At 42.2% G+C, this 12476-nt stretch overlaps 1 protein-coding gene across 1 annotated transcript; it reads left to right on the plus strand.

The window, feature by feature from the left end:
* Positions 1 to 2359: 2359 nt before the first annotated feature.
* Positions 2360 to 7571, plus strand: FXR2 (FMR1 autosomal homolog 2; the record flags this gene model as incomplete). The annotated part of the gene is given in 4 exon segments (XM_073624337.1): positions 2360 to 2519; positions 4492 to 4578; positions 4794 to 4870; positions 7316 to 7571. A coding segment is annotated over 1 exon segment (98 nt), but the record flags the coding sequence as incomplete, so codon positions are not given.
* Between the last annotated feature and the right edge of the window lie 4905 nt (positions 7572 to 12476).

Genomic DNA, 12476 nt, shown 5'->3' on the forward strand with positions numbered 1-12476 from the left:
AAAATGGTGGGTTTATGAGACCGCTAAACACAATCCTTTTATATTTATGGTAAAAGAGGTTTTTTTGAGTAACCTGTCAGGTTTTCTGGATTTTATGATGTCAGGAGATAGTTTTCAGAAGCAAAACTCACTTCTTGTCCTGTTATTCTATAGAATTCTCTTAACCCATTCCGAGGGCTGGGCAGTTCTCTACGACAGTGGTCTTCAACTCCTGTCCTCGGGGCCCACTAACATTGCCAGGTTTTATGTATTGCCTTGGGGGAGATGCAGACCAGAATACTGCAATCACTGAGCAGCAAATTATATCACCTGTGATGGATTTCAGTTATTTGCTGCTCAGTGATTGCAGTATTCTAGTCTGCATCTCCCCCAAGGTAATACATAAAACCTGGCCTGTTAGCGGGCCCCGAGGACAGGGTTGATAACCACTGCTCTACGATGGAGGGCGGAGCTGATTTGATGACCTAGTCGCATTTTATTTTTTTATTTTTTTTTTTGGTGCATCGTTGTATGCGATTGCTTTGCTCTGCAGTGATGCCCCGTAGGGGGTGGATCCATGACGCCCTGCGCTCACAGGAAGTCCTCGGTTTTTCTAGGTTGAATGACGGTGGGCGTCATTCATCTGAGAATACTGAGGACATCATGTGGCAGAGAAGAGGTACTGCAGGGGAGTGCAGTTATGCAGCCAGACCTGATTATTTTTTTATTTTTTTTTTTTTTTCACCACAACCCTTGCTTGGGGTGGCTTCTTCTTTCTTCTCTCTCTTCTTTCTTCTTTCTTCTTTCTTCTCTTTCTTCTTTATTCTTTCTTTCAATTTTTACATCTTAGCCTGGAGTTGGGCTTTAAACATTATCCCGCATTATTTACTTAACTGACCTTTTTCATATGTGCATCTAAAAAAAAAAAAAAAAAAAAAATCCCAGTAAACTCTCTGCTAATACAGAACACGAACGTCCCAGTCTCTTTACAGTCGCCTCTTGCACAGATAATGGCCATTTTATAATTGGTGGAATTGACACTTCTGCAGTCCTTCTTCCCTTTTTTTTTTTTCTTTTGTGTTACTATGGCATACCGACTTTTGTTGGCCTGTTTGTTCAGCTGCTTTGGGCTTTTTGGTCATATTGCTGCCACCAGATTTATGGAGGGGTTAAAGCTTGGTTCACACTGCTGTGACTCAATTCTCGTGCGACTTGAGGAGTCTATGACGCAAGTTGCATGAAAGTCGCAGCCAAGTAGTGCAGAAACTTTTTTTTTTTTTTTTTTTTATTGCATTGATTGAAGCGGCCGCAGTACAGATAAATGGGTTTTTCAATTGTCATGCGACTTTTAAGTCACAGCACTGATCCAACTGAGTATTTATAGACCAACGTTTCACAGATTTATTAAATGCCCTCTGTCTGCAAATGAGATACTTTGCACCACCCTAAGCCCATGAAAAAAATGATAGAGAAGAGAGAGAGAGAGATCTCTCTCTATCTCTCTATCTATCTCTCTATCTATTTTTTTTTTTTAATGATATCTCTGTATAATACTACAGACAGAAATATAATTATATATAATTATTTTTTATATACATTTGTCTGTGAGATGGATATATATCTATATCACTCACACTCTCTCACTCACACACACACTACAGACAGAGATACCATCATTAAAAATATATATTTTTTTTGACAGGTAGATATAAAAAGGTTTTAATGATTATCTTATCTTATCTTATCTTATCTTATCTTATCTTATCTTATCTTATCTTATCTTATCTTATCTTATCTTATCTTATCTTAATCTTATCTTATCCATCTAATCTTAATCTTATCTTATCTATCTAATCTTAATCTTATCTTATCTATCTAATCTTAATCTTATCTTATCTATCTAATCTTAATCTTATCTTATCTATCTAATCTTAATCTTATCTTATCTATCTAATCTTAATCTTATCTTATCTATCTAATCTTAATCTTATCTTATCTATCTAATCTTAATCTTATCTTATCTATCTAATCTTAATCTTATCTTATCTATCTAATCTTAATCTTATCTTATCTATCTAATCTTAATCTTATCTTATCTATCTAATCTTAATCTTATCTTATCTATCTAATCTTAATCTTATCTTATCTATCTAATCTTATCTAGAGATATCACTTTAAGCATTTTATAAGGCTGAGCAATTTCACAAGGAGGTCGGTAGCAGCATTTGATGATTTTTATTTTTTCTTTCACCTTGGGTTTAGCTGCAGCCGTATAAATACAAGTCCCAGTGTAGCGGAGACTCGGACTTCCTCTTCTCAGGTCTTGTGTGGTGTATCTGTATGGATTGTTACTGTCTTGCTTTTGTTTTGGCCCTTGCAGCTCCAGGGTCTGGGGACCCGCATTACCCTGCTCGGAATGGGGGGCGGCGGTGGTGGTGGAAACTGGCCGAGACCATCCCGCAGGAGAGTCGCCGATGAAGAGAGAACGATATTGGGTGAACAGGATGTGGGGGCTGGGCACCCGGTCCAGAATGGAGTAGGTAAGTGGCTACCTCCTTCTTCTAGCGCCAGTTCAGATTTACATACAAGTGAATGAGTTGTGTAGCTCTAAATGGGAGATTCAATTAGAGAGAGTCTGAGAGCAAACAGTTTGTGCAACTATATATGGCTGGTCTTCTAGGAGAACACCCCCCACCCCACCAAAAAAAACCCCTATGGTGTGTCTGCTGGTGTATTGGTGCTGTTATTTGGCTTTCACTGAGGTGGTTACAGAGTCTCTTAAGCTTTGGAATGCACTTCTTCAGCATGAGGTTCAGCATTGGTAATAGAATTTGTTTAAAAAATTTACAGGTTTTCTCTCATCTAATTACAGTATGGGAAGCTTCCGATCCTGATACTGACCCGTCTGTCCTTATAGGTTCAGAAAGGACATTTTTTCCCCCACCCAGGGACACACAAATTGGCCTGACTGATCAGAGCAGGGCTCTGCTAGTAGGGGGTACTGACCATTGGGTCAGCAAAGGGGCCCGGACAGTCAGGTAGGCTGTATGGGGCCCTCATGGTTTTTAATGGCAGCCCTACAGTTTCAGTAAAAATGGGAGCTGAGCTTGTATAGGCAGGACATGTCATTACCGAGCGTGACCAGAAGAGGGAGCAGGAAGTATGCTGATGCATAAAGTTCTATTTAAAGCGGAGCTCCGCCCATCCCTGCAAAAATTTTAAAGTAGGCAGCTACATATACTGCAGCTGCTGACTTTTTATAATCGGACACTCACCTGTCCTGGAATCCAGCGATGTCGGCATCACAGCTGATGTTTCCATCAGCTGTTGAGTGCATGCTGCCGCCATTGCGGGTAAGGGAACCCGGCAATGTAGCCTTTCAGCTTCACGCCGGGAACCTTACTGAGCATGTGCGAGGCTCTGCTCCTTTCTTCTACTGGCCCGGTGGCAGGGGGGGGGAGCCAAGCGGTGACATCATGGGCCGCGGCCCAGACTCCTGGAAGTGGCAACAGGATAACCTGTCAGACAGGTACCAAATGTGGCACCCAAGGGGGAGGGGACAAATCACCAGAAGTTCCACTTTTGGGTGAAACTCCGCTTTAATAATATGAGGGTCACGTCTTGGTGATATGTAATACAAGGGTCAGGGCTTAACCCTCTTTTTAAAGTTAGATGTAACATGAGGGTCACAACTAAACCCTCCCATAGAGTTTTATGTAATCTGAGGGTCATATCTGAACCCCCGTTGAGTTATAATTCTATGGGGGTTCAGATGTGACCCTGAGATTATATATACAACTCTATGAGGGTTCAGATGTGACCCTCAGATAAAAATATATATAAGTTATTATTAATAGTGTGTGTGTGTGTGTGTGTGTGTGTGTGTGTGTGTGTGTGTGTGTGTGTGTATATGTATGTATATGTATGTATATGTATGTATGTATATGTATATGTATATATATATATATATATATATATATATATATATATATATATATATATATATATATATATATATATATAATTATATCTCTCTATTATATATAATAATTGGGGTGATTAAATTTAAGTAGCAGGTGCATTGGAGGCATGTTGGCAATTGTTTCCACTAGATTTTAGTTAGGGGGTATCAGAGTTAAGGGGGCTGAAAACAAATTGCACGCCACACTTTTCTGATTATTTTGTAAAAAAAAAAATTGAAAACCGTTTATCATTTACCTTCCACTTTGTGTTCGTCTATCACATAAAATCCTAATAAAATAAAGTTCCGTTTTTGGTTGTAACATGAGAAAATGTGAAAAATGTCAAGGGGTATGAATACTTTTTTCAAGGCGCTGTATTATTTGAGGGTCACAAAGAGGAACCCCCAAAGAGTTATTTGTACTTTTATATGATGGTCAAATCTGAACCCCCGTAGTTATAGAATATGGGGGTCACATCCGAACCCCCATCACATTACATAAAATGGGTGCCCACTACAAATCGATATATCTATTCATATTTCTCTTCCAGATGATGGATCAAAGACCGCACCACACAAGAACCACAGCCAGTCCAACTCCGGAGACACAGCCAGCCAACCGCAGAACAGACAGATTGGTGAGTGTGAAGAAGAGCTTACAGTCTAATAGGGGTCCTGCTCAATAATCACCTTTTTTAATGGGGAACAGGAGATATGAGGGTCCTGTTCATTACATCGAGTAGGAAACTGGGTATGAGGGTCCGGATCATTACACCTTGCATCTACTAGAGGAGAGGAGATATGAAGCCACGTTCATTATTTATTTATTTATTTTGTTCCCTCTACAACTCAGATGACACCTCACCAACAGATTCTGTGACGCCAAAGAAAGACGCCAGAGCGAGACGCTCAAGGGGCAGCAACACAAAAGTAAGTGACCCCTGATGTGTAAACCCCTTACAGTCTGATTGTACAATCTCTTGTTAGATTTACAAACAGTCCTACAGAACTGATCATTTTTATATCCACTCTGGTGGGTGGCCCTCACTCTACATAGTTATTGGGCAGCGTAATTGTATTGACCTTGTACAGTGTGGCAGGCTTTAGGCTTCAAATGCATGAACTGTAAAAATCTTATTTGGTACAAGATAGGTCAGGTAGACATCCTTTCTCTTGAGTTCTACCCCTAAGCCCCAGTAGGAGGCGAAATGCATCAGCCAGGAGCTGGATGCAGCGTCCTCTACAGTGCTGGAACAATAAAGTTGGAACAGCTTTGTGCAGTTTGGTATTTGGACTCGTACTATCTATTTATCCATCGCCGGGTGACTCCCACGCTCTCATACCTACACCCACCTCCCCCCCCCCCCCCCTCAGTTTTTTTTTTTTTTTTTTTTTCTTCTTGTTTTCCCTCTATTGTCGCACTCTATTGTCCAAATGCTTACAAGAGCACCATTTTCGAATAGTACATGGGCTCTCCAAAAATAGCTCCTGGAGTCCACAGCTGCAGATGCCATTGGTCAATGCCGTATCTCCTCGTCTACCTCTAGTGCCCACACTCTACTGTCCAAATGCTCGTGGGAGCACCATGTGTAATCAGAACATGGGCTCACCCAAAATGGCTCCAGTAGTCCACAGCTGCAGACACTTTTTTTTTTTTTTTTTTTTTCCTTTTGGTCTATTCTCTCTTCTTCCGCCTAGTGCCACATTCTATTGAGAGAAAAACTCACCCAAGCTTAACCGCTATATAGTATAGTTGGTGTGTAGAGTAGTCCATGCTCTGGCTAATTAAGCTCGCAAAAGATCCATAGAAAGTACAAGCCGGCAACTCGAAAGCTTCTCCATAGAAAATATTTATTTAGGCATTACAGCATCATCCAAAAATACTGACGCGTTTCGGCCTTAGGCCTTCATCAAAAGCATAAATTTTATGCTTTTGATGAAGGCCTAAGGCCGAAACGCATCAGAATTTTTGGATGATGCTGTAATGCTTAAATATTTTCTATGGAGAAGCTGTCGCGTTGCCAGCCTGTACTTTCTATTGGATGAAAACTCTAAGCATTTGTGAAAAAAAAAAAAAAAAAAAAAAAAAAAAAGATACTGCTCTGCCCAAGGTACATGTTCACCAGCCACTCGGTCCCAGGTGTCTGTGTTCCCATGTTGGCTCTTCCTGGTCACATGATTCGTGCGGTGGATAAAGGAAAAGAGCTGCACTATTGACTTCAATCAGTCTACTGGTACACGACTAATCCACCTCAGCTCCTCTTTATGGCGTGTGGATTCACTGTTATCTATTTGAATACCAGGCGACTCTTGGGCTCTCATACCTTCACCCCTTCCCTTCCAAAAAAATTTTTTTCCATTGTTTTTCCCCTCTAGTCCCAGACTGTACTGTTCAAATGCTCGCAAGAGCACTATGCTCCCATTAGAACATGAGCTCTCCCAAAATGGCCACCGGAGTACACAACTGCAGCTGCCCTTGGTCAATGCACTGGCTCCTCTACTTCCCTTCAGTGTCGCACTCTACTGTCCAATAGCTTGCAAGCGCACTATGTTCAACATGGGCTCCCCCTTGGTTTGTGCTCTGGCTCCTCTTCTTCCCTCTAGTGCCACACTCTGTTAAAATGCTCATGGGGGCACTGTGTGGGGGAGGGAACATGGGCTCACCCAAAATGGCCCCTGGAATCCACCACTACGGACACCTTTTTGGTCTATTCTCTTCCTCCTAGTGCCACATTCTGTTGGACAAAAACTGTAAGCGATGTGGGAAAAAAAAAAAAAAACTGGTCCCATCTCAGGATTTTCCTGGCCACATGATTCATGCAATAAATGAAGGAAAAGTGCCCCACTCGCAATTTTCTTCTTAATCTATCACCCGGTACATGGCCAATTAACCCAAGCTCCTCTTATGATGTGTGGACTTGGGTTCTCCTACTCATACCTACTACACTCTTTCTTCGAAAATTTTTTTTTTTTTTTATGTGGCCAAGCTCTGGATAAGGTTCGATTCACACTGCCGACACCCATCAAGTGCAATTGGAACCATTCTATTCAATGTGACTCAAGTGTCGTTCCGACTTAGAAAAAGGTCCCTGCACTACTTGGAGGGGGGGGGCGCGACTTCAGAATGACTTGTATTGACTTGTGTTAATGAAGTCACGTTGTGCCGCACGGCTTCAAAGTTGCGCCGGTGTTTCAGTTGCTGTTTTGGTGGGAACGTAGGAGTTTAAAAAAAAAAAAAAAAAAAAAACACCCATAAAAGTATACCTAAATAATTGCCAGAACTGGATCGTCTACTATGTACAAGAGATTATATTAACCACTAGGGGGCACTGTGCTACCAAGCGATGTTTTATAATATATGTTCTTCAATTCCAGGAGATTACTGGATAACCGAAATATACATGACCTGCAAGAAGCTGCCACAACGACCGGACTGACCTCAACTGTATCTACTACCCGTGTACAGTTCTCTGCATACACACAATAAACCGTGAGCCTTTCGACTCCTTGTCTTATATATACAATTATTATCTATGCACATCCAATACACCGAGAGCCTCCCGACTCCATGTCCTAAATGTACAATTCTCTGTATACCACCAATGCATCAAATAAACCCGAGTGCCGCCGACTTTGTGTCCTTTATTGTACAATTCTCTATGAACATCCAATACACCGAAATAAATCGAGAGCACTCTAACTTCTGAATAAACCGAGAGCTCTCTTGTGTCTACCATGTACAATTCTCCATATACAACCAATACACCAAATAAACAGAGAGCCCTCCGACTTCCATATACACAGTATCTCACAAAAGTGAGTACACCCCTCACATTTTTGTAAATGTTTTATAATATCTTTTCATGTGACAACACTGAAGAAATGCCTGATGAAGGGCTCCTGCTTGGCTCCGAAACGTCGCTTCTATTTATTTTTTTTGACACTATGATAAAAATTTTGGAGAGCCGGGTGTGCCGGTGACACTTCCTTCTCAACACTGAAGAAATGACACAATGTAAAGTAGTGAGTGTACAGCTTGTATAACAGTGTAAATTTGCTGTCCCCTCAAAATAACTCAACACACAGCCATTAATGTCTAAACCGCTGGCAACAAAAGTGAGTACACCCCTAAGTGAAAATGTCCAAATTGGGCCCAAAGTGTCAATATTTTGTGTGGCCACCATTATTTTCCAGCACTGCCTTAACCCTCTTGGGCATGGAGTTCACCAGAGCTTCACAGGTTGCCACTGGAGTCCTCTTCCCCTCCTCCATGACGACATCACAGAGCTGGTGGATGTTGGAGACTTTGCGCTCCTCCACCTTCCGTTTGAGGATGCCCCACAGATGCTCAATAGGATTTAGGTCTGGAGACATGCTTGGCCAGTCCATCACCTTTACCCTCAGCTTCTTTAGCAAGGCAGTGGTCATCTTGAAGGTGTGTTTGGGTTCGTTATGTTGGAATACTGCTCTGCGGTCCAGTCTCTGAAGGGAGGGGATCATGCTCTGCTTCAGTATGTCGCAGTACATGTTGGCATTCATGGTTCCCTCAATGATCTGTAGCTCCCCAGTGCCGGCAGCACTCATGCAGCCCCAGACCATGACACTCCCACCACCATGCTTGACTGTAGACAAGACACACTTGTCTTTTTACTCCTCACCTGGTTGCCCCCACACACGCTTGTCACCATGTGAACCAAATAAGTTTATCTTGGTCTCATCAGACCAGAGGACATGGTTCCAGTAATCCATGTCCTTAGTCTGCTTGTCTTCAGCAAACTGTTTGCGGACTTTCTTGTGCATCATCTTTTAGAAGAGGCTTCCTTCTGGGACGACAGCCATGCAGACCAATTTGATGCAGTGTGTGGGGTATGGTCTGAGCACTGACAGGCTGACCCCCCACCCCTTCAACCTCTGCAGCAATGCTGGCAGCACTCATACATCTATTTCCCAAAGACAACCTCTGGATATGACGCTGAGCACGTGACCTCAACTTCTTTGGTTGACCATGGCGAGGCCTGTTCTGAGTGGAAACTGTCCTGGTAAACCGCTGTATGGTCTTGGCCACCGTGCTGCAGCTCATTTTCAGGGTCTTGGCAATCTTCCTATAGCCTAGGCCAGTGATGGCGAACCTATGGCACGCTTGCCACAGCCGGCACGCCAAGCCCTCCCTGTGGGCACGTGAGAAAATCCTGTATCTCTGAGAAAATCCTGTATCTCGTGCACAGCTCCTCTCCCCATAGAACTACATCTCCCACAAGTCTCTGGGGCCAGGGGTGATGTGTCTAGGATGGGCGTGGACTAGATGAAGGGTTGCTCCGGGTTTGGATGGCAGGCGGAACATTGTGGTGGAGATTGAGCCAATGGGGGGGGGGGGGGGGGGAGGGCGTGTCTAGGATGGGCGTGGACGAGAAGAAGAGTTGCCTCCGGGTTGGATGGCAGGCAGAACATGTAGTGGGGAGATGCCCAATCACAGGCCGTTCTCATGCCTGGGAACTGAGTCGGCTGATGGGTGTATTATTGTAGTGCTGTGGCAAGCGTTGTTAAAATAAGTGTACATGCTGTGTGGGGAATAAATGTGTTTTAGCTGTGTACACTGTTTCTGTGCCTCTTCAAATAGAATCTATTCCTTGGGGACTTTTTTTTTTTTTTCTTCTTGTTCCCAACATTGCCACAAAATATGGAAGGGTATGGTCAGAATAATGTTGTGTATATGCTGTCTATCTGTTACTCCTCTATCAAAGCTGTCAGAGAAGCATTTTCTGTAGGATATGAGCTTTGAGTTGGCTATTCAGGTTTGCTTTGTGTTGGCTATTCAGGTTTATCTGGCTGGGAATGCCTGCTAGATTTAGCAGATACCACTGCAGTACAGTGAGATGTAAATGCATATAGTTTTTGTCCCTGCCACCCCCCTGTGGAGGTGTACCCCGTTTCCCCGAAAATAAGACCTAGCGTGATTGTTGGTGATGGCTGCAATATAAGCCCTACCCCCCAAATAAGCCCTAGTAGGTCTTATTTTCAGGGTAGGGCTTATTTTCAGGGAAACAGGGTAGGGCTTATTTGGGGGGTAGGGCTTATATTGCAGCCATCACCAACAATCACGCTAGGGCTTATTTTCGGGGGAAACTGGGTAGAGCTGCTGCTGGGAGTTTGCATTCGACGTGCAATGAACTGCACAGGCATTGTGAGTGAACCGCATCGGTAAAGCATGGCTACAGTTGTCCTTGAGTGTTCACGTTCAGAAGGATGTTTCCTGGACATATAGGACTGTGAACATAGTCAGGAATGAGAAATTTTTCAAAGTAGTCTTCTGCTACAGCAATGCAGGGCAACCAGTACGTCTTCAGCTGGAGTAGAACTACAGATCTCAACATACCTTGTCAAACAAAGAGTGCATAATGTGCCCCAGCAAGGCATGGGAGGGGGGGGGGGACTGGAAGTTCTGCTGGAGAGTTGCTGGTTGCATGTCACCCCCTGTAACAGGATTTCTTTATCATCCAGCCGGTGCTTCTACTGAACAACTAGTAATTTTTAAAGTGCACCTGTCATGCAACTTGACTGTATTGAATATTAATGTATAGTTAGTAGAATAGTGATACTGGAAATTTTGATTGCACAATGCTGGGACAGCTTCCAAAAAAAATGTAACTTTTGTCAAAATGTGTTCTAGTTTTAGATCTTCTTGTGCAAAACACTATGACTACATACATTGATTTCTGATGTGTCCCATGTTCACCCCCCAGACATCACAGCACACGCTCATCAAGTTCTGTGTATGTTGGCACTTTGAAATGAATACGTTGGTTTTGTGTTGCAGTTTGGGCACTCGGGCTCAAAAAGGTTCGCCATCACTGGCCTAGGCCATCTTTATGTACAGCAACAATTCTTTTTTTTTTTTTTTTTTTTCAGATCCTCAGAGTTCTTTGCCATGTTGAACTTCCAGTGACCAGTATGAGAGAGTGAGAGCGATAACACCAAATTTAACACACCTGCTCCCCATTCATACCTGAGACCTTGTAACACTAACAAGTCACATGACACCGGGGAGGGAAAATGGCTAATGGGGCCCAATTTGGAAATTTTCACTTAGGGGTGTACTCACTTTTGTTGCCAGCGGTTTAGACATTAATGGCTGTGTGTTGAGTTATTTTGAGGGGACAGCAAATTTACACTGTTATACAAGCTGTACACTCACTACTTTTACATTGTAGACAAGTGTCATTTCTTCAGTGTTGTCACATGAAAAGATAGAAGAAAATATTTACAAAAAATGTGAGGGGTGTACTTACTTTTGTGAGATACTGTACAACCAATACACTGAAAAAAAACGAGAACACTTCAATTTTGTGTCCTCAATGTACAATTCTCTCTGAACAACCAGATGTAAATGGAGAGCCCTCTGACTTGGTTTATTGCAGTGCATTGGTTGTGTCCTCCTATGTACAATTCTCTCTACACCACCAATACACCAGAATAGAACAGGAACCCTCCAACTTTGTGACTTTTTCCATGTCCAGTGCTCTCTCTATACAGCCAATACACCGAATAAAGTAGGAGCCCTCCAACCTGGATGTATAGAGAGAATTATACATGAAGGTCTTAGAGTTTGAGGGCTCTCTGGTCTATTTGGTCTATCGGTTGGGTTTTCGGTGTAAAATTCTCTCTATACCAGTGTTTCTCAACCTTTCTTCCTTTTTTTTTTTTTTTCTTTAAGGCACCCTTTAAAATTCCGCACAATCTCGAGGCACCCCCATTTAAAAATGTAGGACACCCAACATTTCCTCCTTTTTTAATGTGACCTATAAACTGTACAACTCAGTTGAACAACAAACAGAAATCTTTTAGATGGAGGGAAGTAAAAAAAAAAAAAAAAAAAAAAAAAAAAAAAAAAAACTAGACTAATATGGTTGCATAAGTGTGCACACCCTTAACCACTTCAGCCCCGGACCATTTGGCTGACCAAAGACCAGAGCACTTTTTTGCGATTCGGCATTGCGTCGCTTTAACTGACAGTTGCGCGGTTGTGCGACGTGGCTCCCAAACAAAATTGACGTCCTTTTTTTTTTCCCCACAAATAGAGCTTTCTTTTGGTGGTATTTGATTACCACTGCAGTTTTTATTTTTTGCGCTACAAACATAAAAAAACTGAAAAAAAAAAAAAACTGCAATATTTTTTACTTTTTGCTATAATAAATATCCCCCCAAAAATATATAAAAAAAACATTTTTTTTCCCTCAGTTTAGGCTGATCCGTATTCTTCTACATACTTTTGGTAAAAAAAAATCGCAATAAGCGTTTATTGATTGGTTTGCGCAAAAGTTATAGCATCTACAAAATGGGGGATAGTTTTATGGCATTTTTATTAATTTTTTTTTTACTAGTAATGGCGGCGATCTGCGATATTATTATTATTTTTTTTTTTTTTTATCGTGACTGCATCCTTAAGGCAGACACATCGGACACTTTTGACACGTTTTTGGGACCATTGTCATTTTTACAGTGATCAGTGCTATAAAATTGCACTGATCACTGCCAGTGT

This window comes from Aquarana catesbeiana, linkage group LG03 (genome assembly GCF_042186555.1).
Source record: "Aquarana catesbeiana isolate 2022-GZ linkage group LG03, ASM4218655v1, whole genome shotgun sequence".
Classification (NCBI taxonomy): domain Eukaryota; kingdom Metazoa; phylum Chordata; class Amphibia; order Anura; family Ranidae; genus Aquarana; species Aquarana catesbeiana.